Here is a 22,090-nt window from a genome sequence, read left to right on the forward strand (position 1 = left end):
TTGTCTTAGAAGAGTCTCCTTTGTTTAGTGTTGTAATGTTTTTGCATTTTTGCTTTTAGCTAATATAACAAAGATTGTAGAATTGTCATGATTTTAGTGACTGTCTATTAGCTGAAATTAAATATAGGTTACTAGGAATGGGATTTTAATTTCAAGAAAACTGCCTTTGTCACCAAAGTGACTTGAAATTTTACGTACATGTCCTAATCGGTGGGTTTATTCCCAAGTTGTTTCTCACCCATTTATTATGAACAGCATCTAGCCAATTCCTTAGTATTTAGAACTTACTTTTTTAGTCATTTCTGTAATCACCCAACAATGAAAAAGAAAATAAGCTTAATGAAATTTATCTTTATTTTTTAAAAAAGACTAGAGACAAAGGAAAAAAAGATACATGTATCTATATAAAAGAAATTTATATATATAAATTATGTATATATAAAATTCCAGAAGTTTTGCAAACAAATTCAAGCTTTTAAAGACGTATATTTCATATTAAAAATATAATAGGTGAATTTTAGTGAAACAAACACACAAGAATGCCAAGTTTATGTTCTAGGAAAATAGCAGTTTTCTCACATGATTATCATATTCACAAAGATCATAACATCACATCCCTTTAGATAACAGCATTGCAAAACTTAGGGACAGAATTGTTAGAGAGTCACTAATCTGTCCGTAATGGCTGTCATGCTAAGTCAGTTTTATAGTTGTAAAACTCTTTGTAGTTGTCTTTACCTCTTTGTAGTTGTCTTTACCTCTGAGGTGGAGATTTTACTCCATAAATTTTTTTAGCGATTTTCTGATTTAGTATCATTAAATTTGATGTTTATTTAACCAGTTTTGTTTATATATATTTAATATACAATATTGATTAATACACAAAGATTTTGTATTTTGTTACTACAACTAGAATAGCATGCTTCTAAGGCTTCAGAATCAGCTTTTGCTTGGAAACATTTATAAAAGTTTTAACTCACTTTTATGTGTCAAAAGCATATCATTGCCCTTATCAATTCACCTATGAAGATCAGGGACCAAAAGCCTTCCAACTTACCTCCAACAAGTTTCACATGGAACACCTGTAACTGTATTGGAACCCTCTTTCTCTGAACTCCCCAGATTTGTCAGTGTTCCTAACCTGCTAAGAAGTGACATTACTTACTCCCTTTATTATGGGATTTTAAAGTTACAGAACAAATAGCAGTCCAGTTTCCTAAGAGGATTTTATAGTTATCATTTATGTTCATGAGGTGTGCTTCTTTGCCATATTAGCGATCTTGTCATACAAAATTAAATGAGATTCTTCATTGTTACCAATTTGGTTTATCTAGTAATGTATCTTATTGAACGTCCATAATTAACAACATGGTCATAAAAAGTTTAGGAACTATGAGATAATAAAAAATATGCATAGTATTGCTTTCTGCCCCTGGTTCTTGGCACAAAGTTCCTAAAGTGTTCTAAGTGATAAGGACACTAGGAGCAGCTCTTTTTCTTTCTTTTTTTTCAAATTTTAATTGTATCAATTTATTGCTAATTTTGGTCTTCCCCTTAGTTCTCTATATAAAAACGGAGTTTCTCAGCAGCTTTACACAATAGCTTTTAAAGAGAACTTGGACAAAATATGATGGAAACCGTAAATAACCAGAAAGTAAATGAAGCAAAATTGCCTAGTGTGATATTTGCCCTAAAGTAATATTCTTCCATAAATTTTTAGATTCTTAAAGTAAAATTATCTCAATCTACCATATTACGAATCATTACAAAAGATTCCATTCTTTAAACATTATGACACTTGAAGATCTCAGTAATGGAGGTAAAAATGTTATCTTTTATGCTACTGGTCAAGTTCGGTCTGTAATTTCTGAGTCAAGAATAACAATCAGAATTTGGTCATAATCAGTGCTATACATCTGAGGGCAGACAAATGCTTCCTTGTTTTGGGGTTCAGGCTAAATTGTGGCTGTCTCTTCTTGGTATGCCTCTTTTGCAATCTTTTCTATGACTTTCAGAGAAATATCTCTAATAGTGTTCAAAGGAGAATAAAGCCATCTCTCTTCTGAGCTATAACCTCAGTAGTAGTTAAAAAAACTTATCTGTGACATACCTCAAGCTTTACGCCATAACACCAAAAGCAACTTCTTGAAACATAGGAATCGTTGTCTTGGACAATGTATAGCATCTATCTGTTGAATCTATCCCTGAGCTTTTTATTTTAGTGACTGCATCCTTCTTTTTTAATGGGTTTTATTTATTTAGTTTTAGAGAGAGGAGAAGAGAGGGAGAGAGAGGAAGAGAAATGATGTGTGAGAGAAACATCAGTTACCTCTCACATGCCCCGAACTGGGGACATGGACCACATCCCAGGCTTGTGCCCTGACACAGAATTTAACTGGCAACCTCTTAGTTGGCAGGCTGGCACTAATCCACCAGGCCACACCAGCCAGGGTTGGTTTTATTTTTTAAACAATATCTTTTAGGTGTTTCATTTCTTCATGTTCATGGGCAAACCCTTCTTAACTATCAATCCTTTTGACTCAACCCACCTTATCTTTTTTATGGTATTCTCCTTTGATAAATCTTTTTTCATGGCCATAACAGTCAGGTGTACAATCCCTGAGGCAGCGTCTCCAGCTCCAAGAAATAGTATTGTTTGATCAGACAGTTTGCTCTTGGTTATTGCAAGGATACCTGCAACAATAATAGATGCTATTCCTTGAATAACATCATTGAATGTGCAGTACTAGTTTTGATACTTGTTCAGAAGACAAAATGCATATCTTTATATTGGTGAAATCTTCAAACTGAATGAACAATTCATGCCATACTTGGAAGAAACTGCTTCCATGAATTCATCCAAAAAACCATCACATTCAGGACCTCTCACTCTTCTCTGCCACAGTGCGATATACAGTAGATCTTTAACTCCTCATTTTCTGTTTCCACATCCAGAGTGACAGGCAGACATTTTTGAAGATTCATCCCTCCACAAGCTATATACAGAGCCAGTTTACCCACAGGGATGCCCATTCCATTACAGCCAAGGTCTCCCAAGCCAAGAATACTCTCTCCATTGGTCACCACAGTAGCCTTGATGGTATGTCCTAGCCATGCAATAAAAAGTTGAAGCCATATGCCCTTCATCATGGATACTAATAAAGAGTCATCTTAGCTTCTGAAATGCTAAACTATTTAGCTGTGAAGCCAGACCACAGTAGGGGTATGAACAATAGGCATGAATTTCTCAATGTCAGACATTAGCACTCTATATAAGAGCTTTTCATTTTTATTTTGAAGATCCATTAAGAGAGGATACCTGTCAAAGTCAATTCAGATGCTCAGAATTTTTAATTACTTTAAGAACCTGGATATCATGACTGATGAAGTAAGGTGACAACAATCCATTAATATTCCATTGTTGCTTCTCCTCCAGGTTAAAAGCCAAGTTTTTGTTGAAGTGGGGGTTCTGCAACATGTCTTAGCCACACTGATGGGCATGGTTGAGGCAGGGGGGCTTCAGGCTCTGTGGTAGGTGTAAGGTGAGGTGGTAGGGTCTGGCCAGAGTCGTCCTGTTTTATTATTTGTTTTTGAGCCCATTTCTGACACAGGGCCCCTAAAATCCTTAGAAATTTCTAAGTGGTAAGAGTAGTAGGAGGACCTTTTGTTTTGATGAGGTGACTTTAAGTTGGCTCGTGGATGGGGGCTGGTCACCAGAAAGATCAAGCTGTGGTTAGAAGCTTGGAATTTTCTTTCTTTTCTTTTTTTTTAAGGTTTTATTTATTTATTTTTAGATAGAGGGGAAGGGTGGGAGAAAGGGAGAGACACATCAATGTGTGATTGCCTCTCGTGCGCCCCCTCCTGGGGACTTAGGCATGTGCACTGACTGGGAGTCGAACCAGCAACCCTTTGGTTCGCAGGCTGGCGCTCAGTCCACAGAGCCACCCCAGCCAGGGGGAAGCTTGGAATTTTCAACCCTACTCCCCATCCTCCAAAGAGGAGAGGGCCTGGAAATTGGAGTCAGTAATCAATCATGCCTATGTGAGGAAGCCTTCATAAAATCCCAAAAATACAGGGTTCAAAGAGCTTCCAAGTTGGTGAACAGTTAGAAGTATGGGGAGAATGACACACCCAGAAAAGGCATGGAAGCTCCATGCCTCTTCCCTCTGTACCTTGCTCTACATATCTCTTCAGTCTAGATGTTCATCTGTATCCTTATCATATCCTTTAATAAACTGGTAAATGTAAGTAAGTATTTCCCTTGAGTTTTGTGAACTACTCTAGCAATTAATCAAACTTGAGGGAGGGGATCATAGGAACCTCTGATTTTTAGCCAAATTCAACACATGTTATGGGTAATCTGGGGACCTACTACTTGTGATTTGTATCTAAAGTAGGGTGGGGATAGTCCTATGGGACTGAGCCCTTATCCTGTAAGATCTGACACTATCTACAGATAGTGTTAGAATTGAGTTAAGTTCTAGGACATCCAGATGGTGTCACAGAGAATTGCTTGGTGGTGGAAAACGTCCAAACATTTGATGACCACAAGTATCAGAAGTTAAGGGGAAAACTGGGCTGTTTCTCCAAAGAACATAAAAAGCACTTTACATTATATATAATATTCTGAATAATTTTCTAGGTAGGCCAGCTAATGTGTACCTTTTATTTAACAGAAGTTTTATTAAGTTTTCCTGTAGGCTTATAATCTGTATTAAGAACTTTTACAGGATATTTTTCCTAAACTTAAGGCATTTGGAATAATATACCAGTTAAAGGTGTTTTATTCCAACTTGTACAAGTATAGCCTTTAAACTTGAAGAATTATAGAAGGATTAAGATGAAACAAAAGGTCTTTACCATACGTTTATTTAAAACAATATTTACCACAGTTGAATATGTTTATTCAGTAATAGCTAATTTTTAATTTACTGGTCTTCAGTTAAGCAGTCCTACTTACACAAAGTCATTTTTCTGGCTTAAAATGTCTGGGAAATTGGAACTTTGTCCCTTTTTACAGTCTGTCAGGTGTCTGTTTGAGGTGAGGCTGTCAGCTAATACAGGGAAATCTGTACCCATGTATCTATTCCAAGTAGTATCACTAGTCAAAAATAACTGCTGCAGTTATTTACTGAGGCCATCTTGATGTTTCTTCTGGTAGTCTCAGTTTTTGCTTATAGCTTTGGCTTTTAGGCAATCGTATGATAAAAATCAGAAACCACCTTTAAATGATAAGAGTAAATGGCATTCATTAAACTATTATAATTATTAATAACATCATATGAATGGAAGTGGAATCATTTTTAAATCATTCATAAAGATTCAACCACAAGTTAGCTCAGAGAATGAAGATATATTATGGAAATTAAAGACACTGACAATTCTCCAGACTCTCTTAACACATCCAATAAAATGTATGTTATGATTCTCACCAACTGATAAGGGTAATCAAGCCTAGGTAAAAATATCATTGATAAAGAGGATGAAATTTTGACAGTTGTTCCAGGCTGGTATAAGAACATTAATACACTTTTCTCCACCCTTAAAAGTACACAATAGGTAGAACATATTTACATTTATAAAATATTACTTAAATTTTTTTAATCCTCTCCTGAGAACATGCTTATTGATTCTAGAGAGACCATAAGGGAGCGAAAGAAGAGGAACATCCGTGTGAAAAAGAAACATTGATTGATTGCCTCTCATACCTGCAACCCAGTCATGTGCCCCAACTGGGAGTCAAACCCACTGCCCTTTTGTTTATGGGAAAACATTCCAACCAACTGAGCCACACCTGCCAAGGCAAATATTTAAGTTTTTAATTAACCTAAAGAACTTGATCTTTTTGATTTGCAAAATCTCATATTGTGTGTTTGACAAACAGAACAGTTGTTAGAATAGTGATATGAGCATTAAAATCTGGAATCTGCCAGAAATCCCCTCATTCCCTATTGTATAAGGTGTGGGAGCAAGCCCTTGGCTTGACCCAGCAGCTTCTAGTAAACTTTAAAGATAGTTTGAGTATAGAAGACATCTTTTTTTAAAAAAAAGTTTTTTTCAAATATAGTTTACATTCAAGATTATTTTGTATTAATTTAAGGTGTACAGCAGAGTAGTTAGACAATCATATACTTTACAAAGTGTTCCCCCTGATACTCGAGTACCAAACTGGCTCCATACATAGTTATTACTATTTTATTGACTATATTTCCTATGCTGCACTTTACATCTCCATGACTGTTTTGTAGCTACAGATCTGTACTTCTCAATTCCTTCACCTTTTTCACCCAGTCCCCCTCTGGCAACCAACAGTCTGTTCTTTTTGAGTCTGTTTCTGTTTTGTTTGTTTGTTTCTATTGTTCTTTAGATTCCACATATAAGCAAAATCATATGGTATTTGTCTTACTCTGACTGACTTATTTCACTCAGTATAAACCCTCTAGGTCTATCCATGCTCTAGCAAATGGTCGGGTTTTACTCTTTTTTTGTGGCTTAATAATATTCCATTGTATATATGTACCACTACTTTCTCATCCATTCATCTGTTTGTGGGCACTTGGGTTGCTTCCATAACTTGGCTATTGTAGGTCATGCTGCAGTGAATATAGGGGCACATATATTCTTTTGAAATTAGTGTTTAGGGTTTTTCAGATATATACCCAGAAATTGAATAACTGGGTCATAGGCAGTTCCATTTTTAAATTTTTGAGAAACCTTCATACGTTTTTCCCACAGTGACTGCACCAATCTGCATTCCCAATAATAGTGCACGTGGGTTCCCTTTTCTCCATATCCTTGACAACACTTGTTTGTTTTTTTATTGGTGATAGCCATTTTGACAGGTGTGAGGTGATATCTCATGGTGGTTTTAATTTGCATTTCTCTGATGATTAGTGATGTTGAGCATCTTTTCATATGTCTATTGACCATCTGTATGTCCTCCTTGGAGAAATAGCTGTTCAGGTCATTTGCCCATTTTTTAATTGGATTGTTTGGTTTTTTAGTGTTGAGTTGTTACACGTTTTTTTACAGATTTTGGATATTAATCCTTTATTAGATGTATTATTGGCAAATATATTCTCCTATTCAATGGGTTGTCTTTTTATTTTGTTGATGGTTTATTTTGCTGTGCAAAAACTTTAGTTTGATGTAGTCCCATTTTTTTTATTTTTCTTTTATTTCCCTTGCCTACAGAAATATATCAGAAAAACTGTTACTACTAGAAATGTCTGAGATTTTACTGCCTAAATTTTCTTCTAGGAATTTTATGGTTTCAAGTCTTACATTTAAGCCTTTAATCCATTCTGAGTTTATTCCTGTATATAGTGTAAGAATAGAAGACATCTTAATAATTTTATTTTGAGATTGGGGACTAGGTTAGAGGTGACAAAATTTGAAAATAACGTGAAAAATACCTAAAGCCAAGAAATAATTATAGATAATATTTAAAATAAACTTAGTAGCACTTAACAATGATTATTAGAAACCCTAGCTTTTTTATATTTTTTCTTAGATATTTTTATACTGTTTCTCTCATTTGATGGTGGATTTTCCTATCTAAATTAGATATTGCATCCAAATGCAAAATTAGTGAAATTAATCTACCAAGGAAAGGGAAGGCTGGCCACAAATACCGAATGGGTTAAATTTATAAATAGAACATTATAAAAGGCAGATTGCCATTTTTTTTGATAAGAAAAGCAGAGGGGCTTTTTATTCACATCCACATACATAGAACTAGTAGTCTCATTTTTTGCAACCTAACCACAGGTCAAAAGTAAACACATCACAAAAACTTACCGTTTCATTTACTCTAAGTTATGGCGATTTTATATCTGAAGTGGCTACTCTTCATTCCTACAGATAAAAAGATTTTTCTCCTGAGTGGTTTGAACTAACAGTGGCATACAAAGAAATGAATATCACAGAAAATGCTAGGAGTGTTCAGGCTCTGCAAAACAAACTGATAAAGACAACCTAATTCTTTCTCCTAATCTGCTGCCTCACAGAGCTCATGTGAAACAGAGTATTTAAAAAAGTGAGAGTCCCTGTCATCACTAACTGAAAACTAAGCAGCCATGCCTAAATTAGAACCAAAATCAGACTTGTCCAAGAACTAAGGAACAATTTTTGACATGATTATCATATCCATAATGGTGTCAAGTATTTTAGCAATCAGTTTTGGAAAGTCAAGGATAAAATTGTTTTTTTTAGGAAGCCAGCAGTGATGGAGGGGATGTATTCAAGGTTTCGTTTATTTTGGGGACTAGAACTCTACACGTTACCCTGGTTGGTTGGTTTGTTTCTCTGTTTGCTTTGTGGTATTGTATGTTTGTTCACTTCAGAGTGCCAAGTATTTTCATTCCTGATTACTGTCCGTTATGCACTTGCTTACTCTAAAACGTCTGCTTCGCCTCCATTTCTGTTTTAGCTAAACTAAAACTTTTATATTCTCTAATCAATTTCTGTAAATCTTGAACCTAAGAAAGTACATATCAAGTTTTCTTTCATAAAGAGTGCTTGGTTCTAAACATAGTAGTTTTCTTGATCTACACTTTTTACTTTGATGATAAAGAAAAATACTTTTTACTTACCTTTAAAAATTCATCTTCTGTTCACAGTCATTATTTTGGGTAAGTATTTTTAAATGAGAAATTTAGATGTAAGTTGAACAATCTAGCATCTTACCTTTCCTCCTTTGTAACTGTTATCCAAACTCCTACCACTGCTTTAAAAAACATTACTGACTTCATTTCTGACCCCATCTGGACTACTTCAGCCACCTTTCATTTTTTTTAATTTTCCAGCCTCATTCCGACTTTGATCTTATCTTATACCAGCTAATTCTTCTGCCTGATCTTTCTCTACTTCCCAGACCCTCTCATGACTGACATCTCAGGAATATTTACAGCTTAGCTTAATGTCATGTCCTTAGAAAACCATTTACATATTATTCTTTATTCATCACATTTTGTTTTCCTAGCAGTTAATATTTTCTGATTTTTTTTTTCCTGGTTTCTTAGTTTTTCTTATTTCCTTATCTATCTATTGAAGTAAAATGTAAAATATCATTCACCACTGTTTCTTAGTACTTGGTAGAGGATCTTGACTTAATGAGGGCTCAGTAACTTTTGAGTAGACAAACGAATGATCCACTAGAAAGAACTAGTCTTTAAATTTCAGAACTTCAGGGTCTGTAAATAACTTACTTCTTTGGGCCTCAATTTTCTCATTTGCAAAATGTATATTAGTTTATCTACTTGTTATATAGTAGACTTGTCGTTTAGCATCTTTAAAAGGCAGTATGTTGTCATTCATAAAGAAAAAAAATCAGCCTTGCTTTATTTATTGGAACTTTAAGCCAAAATAAAATCATAGTAGACTAAATGAGGCTCTCCTGGAGCCCTTTTTTCTTTCCTCCCCCCCTTTTTTCCCCTTCCTGTTACATATTTGCGAAATCTTTTTAGATTAATCTCATACCAAACATTAGGAACACAAACCAATAAGGTGAGTAAAAGAGGCAAGCCTATAGGAACATCATGGACTAAAATAAAGAGAATAGTAATAAAAAGGAGTTGAGCAAGAAACTGAGTTTTTCATTTTGAATCTCCTTATCAGTTAGTAAAATTAAGGCAAGTCACCTAATCTCATAAAGCATCTATTTTCAAATCTGTAAACTAGAGTTAACATTTTCTCTTACCTACTTCACAGGATTAATATAAATGATAATATGTGAAATTATTTTCACATATTTATAAACTATATAAACTATAAATTGTTAACAAAATACAAGGTAATCATTATGGTCAGATCTGAAATTGAGGTTTCTTTTGCAAAACTATTGGGGAATGCTAACAAAACTCTTTCTTATTTATAATTCCTAAAAGGCTATTCCAGAAATAGATATTTTAAAAATATATGAAAGTACTTTGTATCTATGCCCTAAAAAATATGCAGTTAAGACTTACGCCGTTGGCCATGGCTGGTGTGGCTCAGTGGACTGAACATCGGCCTGTGAACCAAAGGGTTGCCAGTTCGATTCCCTGTCAGGGCACCTGCCTGGGTTGCAACCCGGTCCCCAGTTGGGGTTGTGAGAGAGGCAACAACACATTGATGTTTCTCTCCCTCTCTTCCTTCCCCCTCTCTAAAAATAAATAAATAAAATCTTTAAAAAAAAAAAAAAGACTTAAGCCATTGTTAAAACAAATACTTTGCCCTGGGTGGTGTGGCTCAATGGATTGTGTGCCAGCCTGTGACCCAAAAGGTTGCTGGTTCAATTCCCTGTCAGGGCACATGCCTGGATTGCAAGCCAGGTCCCGTCTAAGAGGCAACTGATATATGTGTCTCACCCTCTCTTTCTCCCTCCCTTCCCTTCTCTCTAAAAATAAAATCTTTAAAAAAAATACTGTTGATAGAATAATCTGTTTTCTACATATAACCACAGGAAAAAATGTTATTGCCTCTGACTGTGTGTGTGTGTTTTTTTTTCAATCATAGCCCAAAGAGCCGATTGATTCAATTAAAGAAAGAGAAGCTGGAATACTCTCCAGGAGAGCATGAATATGGGTTATTCCCAGCCCCCATTCATGTTGGTGAGTATCAGTATACACAATATGTTTCTGAGAAAAAATGGTATTTCCTGAGTTTGGGTGAAATGCTCTTGCTTTCTCGTTGTTTATGTATTTCCAGTGGGGTCAAGCTCATTTCTCTACCATTTAATTTATACTTACTCTGAAGAATTCTGCAAACTCTTTGCTGTCTAGGAGTCAGAAATGACATAAATCTTACTCACTGGAGTTTCAATAAACAACAGTTTATCTATGGCATTTCATTCCCTAAGTAGTCATCTAGGAAAGCCCAACTATTCATCAGCTCAGTTTCATGTGTTTTCCATGTCCAAAGGAAGTGAGATGATATATGGATATATAATAATCAAAGTAAGAAGGCCTGCTGCTTCTCCTGATCATTTATCTGCTTGAAAACTGAGCAAAATTTATCTTTCTTTTGGACGGGATTGAGGGAGGAGAAAATGTCAAGATTTTGCTTAGCATTTGAGTAATAATATCTTCTAGTCTCAATTCCTTCTGTTTTTTTCCAACACCTTACCAGTTCATCTCCAAGTTTTATTATTTCCATCCTTCAAATATATCCTACTCTTTCCAAATTCCATTGCCATCACTCAAGTCCAAACAAACCACTATTACCTTTTGGTTGGACTACTGCAATATGCAGTAACCTTCTAACAAATCTGGCCACTTCCATTCTAATCCACTCTCCTCACAGTAAGAAGAGAAATTATTTTATAATTTAAACAGATCAAACTGTTCAGTAGCTTACCATTGGAGTAAACTACAAACCCCTTATTCTGACTTTTAAGAATGATCTGGTCCCTGACTACCCATTATTCCCCATATTTCTATTCCTGTCTTCTCCTTATTAGCCTTATTGTCATTCTGGTCTTCTTTAAAATCCTAGAACATACCAAGCTCTTTTCCACCGTGGAATTGTTATGCTTGTTATTCCTCTTGCCTGGAAATCTCTTCTTCAAATTCTTCTCATGATTGCTTTCCTCTCATCCTTTAAGGATGAACTTAATGTCAGTATCAGCCTAAATATCATTTTCTTGAAAACTGATTGTTTTCCTGATTGTCCCACCAAAGGTCCCTCCCTTTATTTTATATCAAAGGACCCTGTTTTTCTTTTTATAATCTATAATTACTGTATTTGTTTACTCATTTGTTATCTGTCTCCTACATTATATTATAAGCTCCAGGAGTACAGCATCATTTGTCTTTCTTATTCTCCTTTTATTTCCCAGTGCCTAATACATAACAGAAGTTTAACAGTTGTTTGTTGTATAAATGAAAGAAAAAGAGGAGAAATTAAATTGCTGAATAGAGATGACAATTTTTTCTCAAGAACAACTTACTTGTACAGTATACCCTATGCTTTATAGTGTTCTCTTCAACTATGACTCTGGAGCTCTTTCCTGGATTATGGTTATCTAACCCCGTTTTTCTGCCTAGAGGACCTAGCACCAGGAAGATATTTGAAGCACCAAGTTTAGATGAGTTTTGCAATAAAGATTAGTCACTCTGTATTGAGTGACTGGACAATGGTATAACTACAATATAGAGTTACAAGGCTTAATTCTCAGTTAAGTAACTATGTCAGTGCTTACTTAATGAAGATAAGAGTTAAGTTTCATATTCTATAGGCGTATTGCCAAAAGTTTCTTGAAAGAACCTTTTGTTTAGGATAGTGACATCATAGCAGTAGAAGCAGATTCTTAGATTTAGCTGTGTCCTAGAACCTGCTAATGATAAATAGTCTTTGAAAATAAGAAGTAATTTAAAAGTCCTGTTTAAAGGAAAACACAACCATTTTAGTCTTGCTGGTTTTGTCCTTTTTGGTAAATTGGCTTAGATCTTGGATGAATGTAGGGGTCAGTTAATTCCAAAGGAAAAGGGAAGAATAATGATAGACTAATATTTCTGCAATGTCTCTGGCATTAATAGTGGTTAAGAGATCCAGAATGGAAATTCCTTAATTTAAATAAAGATTTTTATCTCTGCATCCTCACATTAGCTCTCACTAAGACTAATTTGTACTCAGTGGTTTACGAAGTGAATAAATAATGGAAAAACTTATCCAAATAATGTCTCTTTTTCCTGTAAAACAGGACTTTAAATTAGACTGTTACAGGATAGAATTATTTTTCTGGGCAGTGCTATTTTGTTTTTCAAATAATTGTTTATGATAGGATAGGGAGAGTTGCCACTCAGTTGTTTTAAACGTATCACTTACAGTATCATGTAAATAAAGACATGACTTTGAGTCAACCAGACCTGTGTTTATCTCTATCTTTGCCATATTAGTTATTTAAACAAAATTAAATGCATTATACCAGTGATGGGGTCAGATTCAATTAATGGAAAGTATATTTATTTTTAAATGTTTAATGACCTCAGTTTTCTTTATTTCATTATAAAAATATTTTAAATAAAACTTTACTTTTTATGATATACTTATTTATCAAAATGTGTATTATACCCTTAAATTTATGATAAACTGATTTTTGATAAGATTGCCACAATGGTTCAATGAGGAAAGTATGATATTTTCAACAAATGGTTCTGCAATAATTGGATATATGCCTACTCCACATCTCAGCATTTTTATGTATATATTGAGACTGCTTTCAGGCTGAGTTGTGAGGATTAAGTGATACTTATTTTGAACTTAATACAGAGTGAATACCCCTTCTCCTTGACTTACTGTAGTCAAATACTCAATGTCAGTGAGAAGAGCAAAGCCATCCCACTCATTTCTACAAAACTGAGGTATAAGTAGAAAGAATGAAATAATAAAGAATAGCAATCAATAAAACATTAAACAGAGCTTTGAAAAGAGCAACAAAATTCATAACCTCTAGCTGCACTGATCAAGAGAAAAATAAGAGATAACACAAATTACCAGTGTCCATGCAATAGGTCCTCCTGTCAGTAAGAGGCTAATAAGGGAATATACTGAATAACTTTATGCCAAGACATTGAACAATAAATATATAAAGTGGACAGATTCCTTTAAAAATACAGCTTAAAACTGATGTAAGATGAAATAGAAGCTCTGGCTGGTATGGCTCAGTGGATTGAGTGGCAGCCTGCGAATCGAAAGGTCGCCTGATTCCCAGGTAGGACACATGCCTGGGTTGCAGGCCAAGTACCAGGTTAGGGGTGTGTGAGAGGCAACCAGTTGATGTATCCCCCGTACACTGATGTTTCTCTCCTCTTTCTTCCTCCCTCCCACTCTCTCTAAAAGCAAGTAAATAAAATCTTTTTTAAAAAAAGAAACAGAACATCTGAATACCCTATGTTATTTAAATAAATTGTATTCCTTACCAAATCCTTCACATAAAAATTCTAGAACTAAATGATTTCCCTTGATAACTCTGTTACTTACTTGAAAAAGAACTAACACCAATCTTAAACACTTTCAGAAAATAAGAGAGAAATATTCCCGAACTTATTTTATGAGGCTAGTATAACCCTGATACAAAACCTGACAAAAATTTGAGGGAAACAAAACAACTAATAGAAAAGTTCTTTAGGAACATATAGGGGGAAAAAAAGACTATTAAAACTAGAAAGGAATTTTCTTAATCTTACAAAAGGCATCTGCAGTTAACATCATACTTAACAGTGAAATATTGAATGCTTCCTCTTAAAATTAGGAAGAAAATAAAAATGTTCACTCTCACTACCTCTCTTCAGCATTATTTTGGATGTTCTAGCCAGTTCAGTAAGACAGGAAGATGAATAAAAGTTATATGATCAAAAAAGAACTAAACCTGTTTCTGTTTGCATATGGCATGATCATGTATGTAGAAGATCCAAAGAGACACACAAAAGGCTATAAGCAAGGTTCCTGAAAACAAAATTAGTACATAAAAACTGATTGCATTATTTTAAAACCCAAACATACTGTTATCATATGATCCAACAGTTGCACTTTTGGTATTTACCCAAAGAAGTTGAAAACTTGGGTCTATGCAATAACTTGCATGCAGATATTTGTAGCAGCTTCATTCATAATTGCCAAAACTCAGAAGCAACCAAAATGTCCTTTAGGAGATAAATGGATACACAGTGGTGTATCCAGAGAATGTAATACTGTTCAGCACCAGAATGAAATGAGCTATTAAGCCTTGAAAAAACATTGAGGAACTTTAAATTAGTAATACTCAGTGAGAGAGGGAAATCTGAAAATGCTACATACTGGGTGATTTCAACTGTACTACATTCTGGAAAAGGCAAAACTGTGGAGACATTAATAAAATCAGTGGTTGCAAGGGGTTGGGATCCAGGGAGGGATGAATGGGAAAAGCAAGATGTTCATAGCAGTGAAACTATTCTGTATTATACTGTAATGATGGATACATGACATTAAACATTTCTCTAAAATCATAGAATATGCAACACCAAGAGTGAACACTAATGTAAATTGTGGACTTTAAGTGACAGTGATGCGTCAATATAGGTTCATCAGTTGTTAACAAATGCACCACTCTGGTGGAGGATGTTGATAATGCATATTTAGGGTCATGGAAAATACGGAAAATCTGTATACTTTCTATTCAATATTGATTTGAACCTCTTGCACACCCCTTACTGGGGACCTGGCCGGCAACCCAGGCATGTGCCCTGACTGGGAATTGAACCAGCTCTCAATCCACTGAGCCACGCCAGCCAGGGCTGATGATTCTACCTTTTTGCAATTGTGAAAAATGCTGCTATGAACATTGACTTACTATTCTCTTTTGAAGACGGTGCTTTTGATTTTTTTATTTATATACCCAGAAGTAGAATTGCTGGATCACATGATAAGATATAAAGTACAGCATAAGGAATATAGTAAGTAATATTGTAATAATTTTGTGTGGTGCCAGGTGGGTATTGAAAATAATCAGGTGGAATACTTTGTAAAGTATGTGATTGTCTGACCACTATGCTGTACACCTGAAACTACTAAAAAACAATAATGAATATAAAAGAAAAATCAAATAGTGTTATCTTCCTGTTGTAAGTGAATCAAGAGTCTTTGAGAGAAAAAAAATCCATTTTGCTTGAAATTTACATTTTTAAAAAAAATTTTTAAAAATACTCTATATTGCTCCTAGACTATGAATAGAGTTCATACTATGTTATTTGCAAATTATTAAGTCATTTACACTATGTTTAACTAGAATTTTTTGCTAGTTTTCTTCAGCTTGACTTACAATTAAGGGTTATCTTCCTGTATTTAAAAAAAAAAAATCATTTGGTGTTACTTTCTTGGTTACAGTGGCTCAGTATGCTACCTAACTAACAGAACTTTCTACAAAATACAGATATCCCACAATGTAAGGGGCTGACATTTGGGTTAGTAAGACTCCTTTCAAGGAGCTATTGAAGGTAGACAATTATCTTTCAGAAATGCTGTAGAAAACATTCCTTCTCTTTTCCAGGTTCTGCAATTGAAATCAATGTGGCCACCACAGACTCTAAACCAAGATGCCCGATAGGATTTCAAATCATTTTGTGCAATTCATACTTAGCAATGCTTAATTAACACCAGTACTACATTTGAATTCTAAATAACGAGTTCTGAGTCTGCACATATAGGGTCATATAAAGTGAAGATATTTTGAAGAACCTCCGTAAATCCCTTACCTTCATCATAGGAGGGAATAACTGCACAGTCAGGTATAGAATATGGTGCAGTCAGGTGCAGAATGAGGCTTCTACCACCTGGTTTTGAATGCTGTATTATGGTTCTCCAGGGGGGAAAAATCATATGTATAATGTATACTATGTAATATATATTTAATATATCTTCTATATAAAGAGAATTATGGGGAATTAACACACATGATTATGGAGGCTGACAAGTGCCAAGATTTGCAGTCAGCAAACTGGAGACTTAGGAGAGCCAGTGGTCTAAGTTCCATTCTGAATGTTGTCTGGCTTAAGTTCCAGAAAGAGCCAGAAATATATTTTGAGTTGAGTCAGGCAGGAGAATTTCCCACTTATTCTTTTTATTTTTCAGGCGTTCAAGCAATTGGATGAGGCCTGTCCACATTAGGGAAGGCAAATCTGCTTTACCCAATCTACCAAAACAAACCTTAATGTCATCCTGAAACACCCTCACACACATACTCAAAATAATGTTTTACCAAATATTTGGGCCTAATCAAGTTAACATACAAAATCAGCCATCACAAGCAGTTACTCCCTAGGGGTAAGCAAAAGTGAGTAGGAATTTGTGGGCCTTGTGGCTTCCTTGTCCCTTGTTTGTGTCACTCTGAGACACTCAGCTGTTCCTCAACAACAACAGCAGCAGCAACAGAAACCATCTTCAAATTGGCTTCCCTATAATTGGCGTAACAGATTCAACTATTTGGCTCATGTTTACTATTTTGCCTTTTCTGTGTTTGTCTCCAGTGAACTGTTTTATTATTGTTATTTTAATTAGGGGATTTCTACATTCTTTCTTACTTCTCCAAAGAATTCTAGATATGAAGGTTGGAGGGGATCTCACAAAATATCCAGTGGGATTATCCCACTGTTCTATCATCCTTTCCTCAGCCTTTCCTAAATATTTTATAAGTAAGTATAATGAGTTCAGCAAATTTCAGATAAGAAATACTGAAGATATCTAAAAGGGAATAAATTGATCAACAAAACATGATTCCATAAATATAGCAATTTTAATATTTAAAGCCAAGTTCCATCATGACATTACATGCCCTTGAAGTTGTATTGTACATCATTATTTCCTTTCACTCTTGGACTGAACACAGAGTACCTAACTTCTGTAGGACAGACTATTTTATAGCAACTTTACTAATTTATTTATTTAAATGTAGGCCTTATTTAAATGTGTAAATACATGCTGAACCATAAGAGCTATTGATACTATTTTGTGCTGTTGACAGGTTGCATTTATGTTTTTTTAGCTCAAGAAATCTCAGGAAACAGGGTTCAAAAATAACAAAATTTTAGTGCACAACAATCAACTACTTTATTATGATAGAGAAAGATTTTGTAAAAATCTTTATTGAAAAACAGCAATGCACTCATAACGTACTTTTAAAAATATTTAACTTACGATGTTGACTATTAAACATTATATATTTTTATTCTTCTAAGCTTTTATTAATTTCATTTTAGAGAGAGGAAGGAAGGGAGAAAGAGAAAGAGAGAAACATCAATGAGTGGTTGCCTCTCGCACACCCCCCACCAGGAACCTGGCCAGCAACCCAGGCATGTACCCTAGACTGGGAATCAAACCAGCAACCCTTTGGGTCACAGGCCGGCACTCAATCCACTGAGCCACAGTAGCCAGGGCACATTATACATTTTTTTAACTTGAGAATAGTTGTTGCTGTGTTATGTGTTTTTCTCTACTCAGTACAGGAAATTGATTTGGCACAACTAAATGAAAGATACAATTTTTAAATTTTCTCTGTATAGGTTTGTTACATTTTTGAGAAATTGCTTTTAAACCATAAATGTGTATTATATGCAATCTTTTACATCTTTTCTCTTGGCTGAGCAATAAAATATTGAACAATAATACCTTTAAAAAAAGTCATTTAGAGCAAGGAAATTGAAGGGGCCTCTTTACAGTAGAAAAAGGGATTAGAAATTGGCTTTAAAAAGTAATAATATTTTGTCCTGGCTGGTGTGGCTCAGTGGATTGAGGACCAGCCTGCCAGCCAAAGGGCCACCAGTTCGATTCTCAGTCAGGGCACGTGCCTGGGTTGTGGGCCAGTTCCCCAGTAGAAGCCATGTGAGAAGCAACCACACATTGATGTTTCTTTCCTTCTCCTTCTTCCTCCCTTCCCCTCTGTCTGAAATTAAATAAATAAATAAAATCTTTTTTTAAGTAATAGTGTTTTTTTTTTTAATTTAGTTATTTTTTGGTTATGCTATTACAGTTGTCCCAATTTTTTCCCCTTTGTCCCCCTCCTCCCAGCAGCCCACACTCCCAGCAGCCTGCACTCCCTCAGGTGAACCCCCTCCTTTGTTCATTTTCATGGGTCATGCATATAAGTTCTTTGGCAACTCAATTTCCTATACTTGCTCTTAGCATCCCCCTACCTATTCTGCAACTACCAATTTGCACTTCTTAATCCTTTCACTTCCCTCCCATTCCCCTAGACCCCCTTCCCCACCATCCTAATGTTTTCTGTATCTGTGATTCTGTTTCTGTTCTGCTTGTTTGCTTAGTTTTTTAGATTCAGTTGTTGGTAGTTATGTATTTATTGTCATTTTAATGTTCACAGTTTTGCTCTTCTTTTTCTTAAATAAGCCCCTTTAACATTTCATATAATAATGGTTTGGTGATGATGAACTCCTTTAATTTTACCTTGTCTGGGAAGCCCTTTATCTGCCTTTCAGTTTTAAATGATAGCTTTGTGAGATAGAGTAACCTATACTATATGTCCTTGCTTTTCATCATTTTGAATACTTCTTGCCAGCCCCTTCTGGCCTGCAAAGCTTCTTTTAAGGAATCAGCTGACGGTCTTACGGGAGCTCCTTTGTAGGTAACTGTCTGTTTTTCTCTTGCTGCTTTTAAGATTCTCTCTTTAACCTTTGGCATTTTAATTAAGATGTGTCTTGGTGTGGTACTCTTTACATCCATCTTGTTTGAGATTTTCTGTACTTCCTGGACTTGCATGTCTATTTTTCTTCACAAAATTAGGGAAGTTTTCTTTCATTTTTTCAAATAGGTTTCCAGTTTCTTATTCTTTCTCTTCTCTTTCTGGCATCCCTGTGATACAAATGTTGAATGTTTAAAGTTGTCCCAGAGGCTCCTTACACTATCCTCAATTTTTTTGGATTCCTTTTTCTTCTTGCTCTAAATATTGGGTGTCTTTTTCTTCCTTGTATTCCAAGTCATTGATTTGATTCTTGGTTTCATCCACTCTGCTGTTGATTCCCTGTAAATTATTCTTTATTTCAGTTAGTATATCCCTCATTTGTTTCTGGGTCTTTTTTATGCTGTTGAAGGACCCACTGAGTTCCTTGAGTATCCTTATAACCAGTGTTTTGAACTCTGCATCTGATAGATTGCTTATCTCCATTTTGTTTAGTTCTCTTTTTTTGGAGTTTTGAGATATTCTTTCATTTGGGCTCTATTTCTTTGTCTCCTTATTTTGTCAGCCTTCCTGTGTTTGTTTCCATGTATTAGGTAGAGCTGCTTTAACTCTGTGTCTTGGTAGTGTAGCCTAATGCAGCAGGTGTCCTGTAGGGTCCACTAGTACAGCCTCCCCTATCTCCCAAGCTCTGTACCCAAGGAGGATACAGACCTCCTTGTGGTCTAAGTACTCCATCCTCTTATAGTCTTGATTGCTGTCAGCAGGTCAGTGGGAAGAATTCACCCTGGCCATTAACTGATAGGCCTCTGGCCAGCAAACACCTTCCTCTGTGGCTGTCTAGGCGGTTGGGTGGTGCTCCATCATGGTCTGTAACTGTCCCCTGGGTGCGCAGGCCCTGGGTTTCCCCGCGATGTGGAGGCCAAGATCAGTCTCCACCTGTGTTCTGTCTTGGGTCCATTGGTGTAAGCTGTAAAGTGATATGCAGATGGCTGATGCTATTGCTGAGTCTGGGGCCACTGAGCAAGAGGTAGCAGGACTGGGGGTTCAGCTGTTGCCTGTTGAGTGGATTTGGGAAGGTATGAAGCCTGCGCCTAGCTCAGCCCTTCTTGTAGGAAAGCCACTGTTACCAGGGTGGGAGGGTTGCGTGGGTGGGCCCGTAAGTTGGATGGAGTGGACCCACCCTTAGGTAACTGTCAGGGCAGGGCTTACAGTGTGAGCCAGGTTGGTGGAGATTCAGATATGGTGCCGTGGCACTGTGTCTCTGTGGCTCTGTGTTTGAGAGGGCTCAAAAAAGGTACAACGACTGGTATCTGCAGTTCTGTCTGGGAGGTAGCTGTCCCTCAGCTCTTGCCCTGATGGCCAGACACTTCAGTTCCTCTCTATATGCCGTTGGTGCCCTTCAAGCTGCTGCCTCAGTGCTGGAGCCCAGAGGGGGTGAGTTCTGAGTAAGTGCAAAGTGTGGCACGAGGCCATTTAAGAAAGGAGACCTGAGAATCCTGCAGTTTTTTCTGCCAATCCAGCCCCCACTGGTTTTTACAGCAAGAAGTTATGGGGACTTACCTTGCTGACACTGGAACCCTGGGCTGGTTGGTCTGGTGTGGGGGTGGGATCCCTCACTTCCAAGATATCCCTCCATTTTATATCCACCACACGTGGATTTGGGACCAGCTGGTTCCAAGGTTCTGTGTCTCCATCTCCACCCTTCCTTCCCTCCTACGCATCTGGATGAATGTGGTTTCTTTAATTCCTTAGTTGTTGGACTTCCATACAGCTCGATTTTCTGATGGTTCTAAGTGATGATTGTTCTATATTTTACTTGTAATTTTGCTGTGATTATACGAGGGGCGAGCCATGTTTACCCATGTCACCATCTTGACTGGAAGTCCTAAAAAGTAATAGTATTTTAATTTTAAAAAAGTTAATCATGAATTACTATATAAACACTATTGAGTTATTTAAATTCAGGGACTCCTATTTTTGAAAACTCTTATACTTCCCCTTTTTATAACCAGCCTTAGATTTTGTACAGTAATGAAGGAGAATAGGTGCCAAATGTTCTAATTAGTAATTTTATAACCAAACAATTAGTATTTTGTTTGCTTCAATAATGTCCTGTGTATTTTTGGTAGTAAATTTGCTACATTAGTTGTTTTATATAGACTACTGTTAAAATATATCTTTAGCATAGCATAATGGAAAAAAGTAGATAAAGTTAAAAATTAGTGATGGAAAAATCCATAAAATTAAAAATTAAATTTTTATTTTTCTAGTTAGTACATATTTGATGTTGTGGCTTTGACCATTTCTATGAATGTTGAAATTGATAGTATTTTTTGTTGTTGTTTCAGGAAAGTATCTAAGGCAAAAGAGAATTGACTTCCAGCTTCCCTATGACATCCTTTGGCAATGGAAACATAATCAGGTACAGTGAGCTGATCTTACCAGGTTTCATTCTTACATTATAAGGTGTGGCAGGGAGAGAATGCAAGTCTTTTTATCTACCTCCTTGTTATAGTCTCATTTTAGAAAATATAAAGAAGTGTCCCTGTGAAGGCTAAAGACAAAAAAAAGAATTTTCATCCATATTTAATATGACCTAATTGCCTTTACTCTTACTTCAAAATAGCAGTAAGTTCCTACTTCCCTGGAAAACCTTCTTTTATTACTCTGGACTTTTATTTTGGTATCATGGATTCTGTTCTGTAAGAATCCTGTTTGATACAGGTCTCTGGAGAATTTTGATGTACTGCCAGCAGCACTAAGAAATTTCAGGCTTTATTTTTGTTGGCCTCTTCTCATAAGTTTGGAATTTATTTTTCACATACAAAAGAAATTTTTCTACCAAAGGAAACAGGGAAAATGTTTAACACTTTTGTACTTTTAAAAGATGTTTAAATATATTGGGAACTAAAAATAATAATGCGCTAATATTTTTCTCTCTTGCTT

At 35.7% G+C, this 22,090-nt stretch overlaps 1 protein-coding gene and 1 pseudogene across 4 annotated transcripts in view; one reads left to right on the forward strand and one right to left on the reverse strand.

The window, feature by feature from the left end:
• Positions 1-22,090, forward strand: part of ASH1L (ASH1 like histone lysine methyltransferase) — a 220,978-nt gene that overhangs the window by 149,106 nt on the left and 49,782 nt on the right. For all 4 annotated transcript variants that reach the window (XM_054563173.1, XM_054563170.1, XM_054563171.1 and 1 more), the window contains 2 exons: positions 10,498-10,592; positions 21,493-21,566. In XM_054563173.1, the coding sequence (XP_054419148.1) occupies positions 10,498-10,592; positions 21,493-21,566 (169 nt within the window). The remainder of the gene's footprint in view (positions 1-10,497; positions 10,593-21,492; positions 21,567-22,090) is intronic.
• LOC129062044 (NADP-dependent malic enzyme-like) lies at positions 2,322-3,478 on the reverse strand (annotated as a pseudogene).

This window comes from Pteronotus mesoamericanus, unplaced genomic scaffold (genome assembly GCF_021234165.1).
Source record: "Pteronotus mesoamericanus isolate MK-2021 breed Mesoamerican mustached bat unplaced genomic scaffold, CSHL_Meso_final scaffold_705, whole genome shotgun sequence".
In the NCBI taxonomy this organism is placed as follows: domain Eukaryota; kingdom Metazoa; phylum Chordata; class Mammalia; order Chiroptera; family Mormoopidae; genus Pteronotus; species Pteronotus mesoamericanus.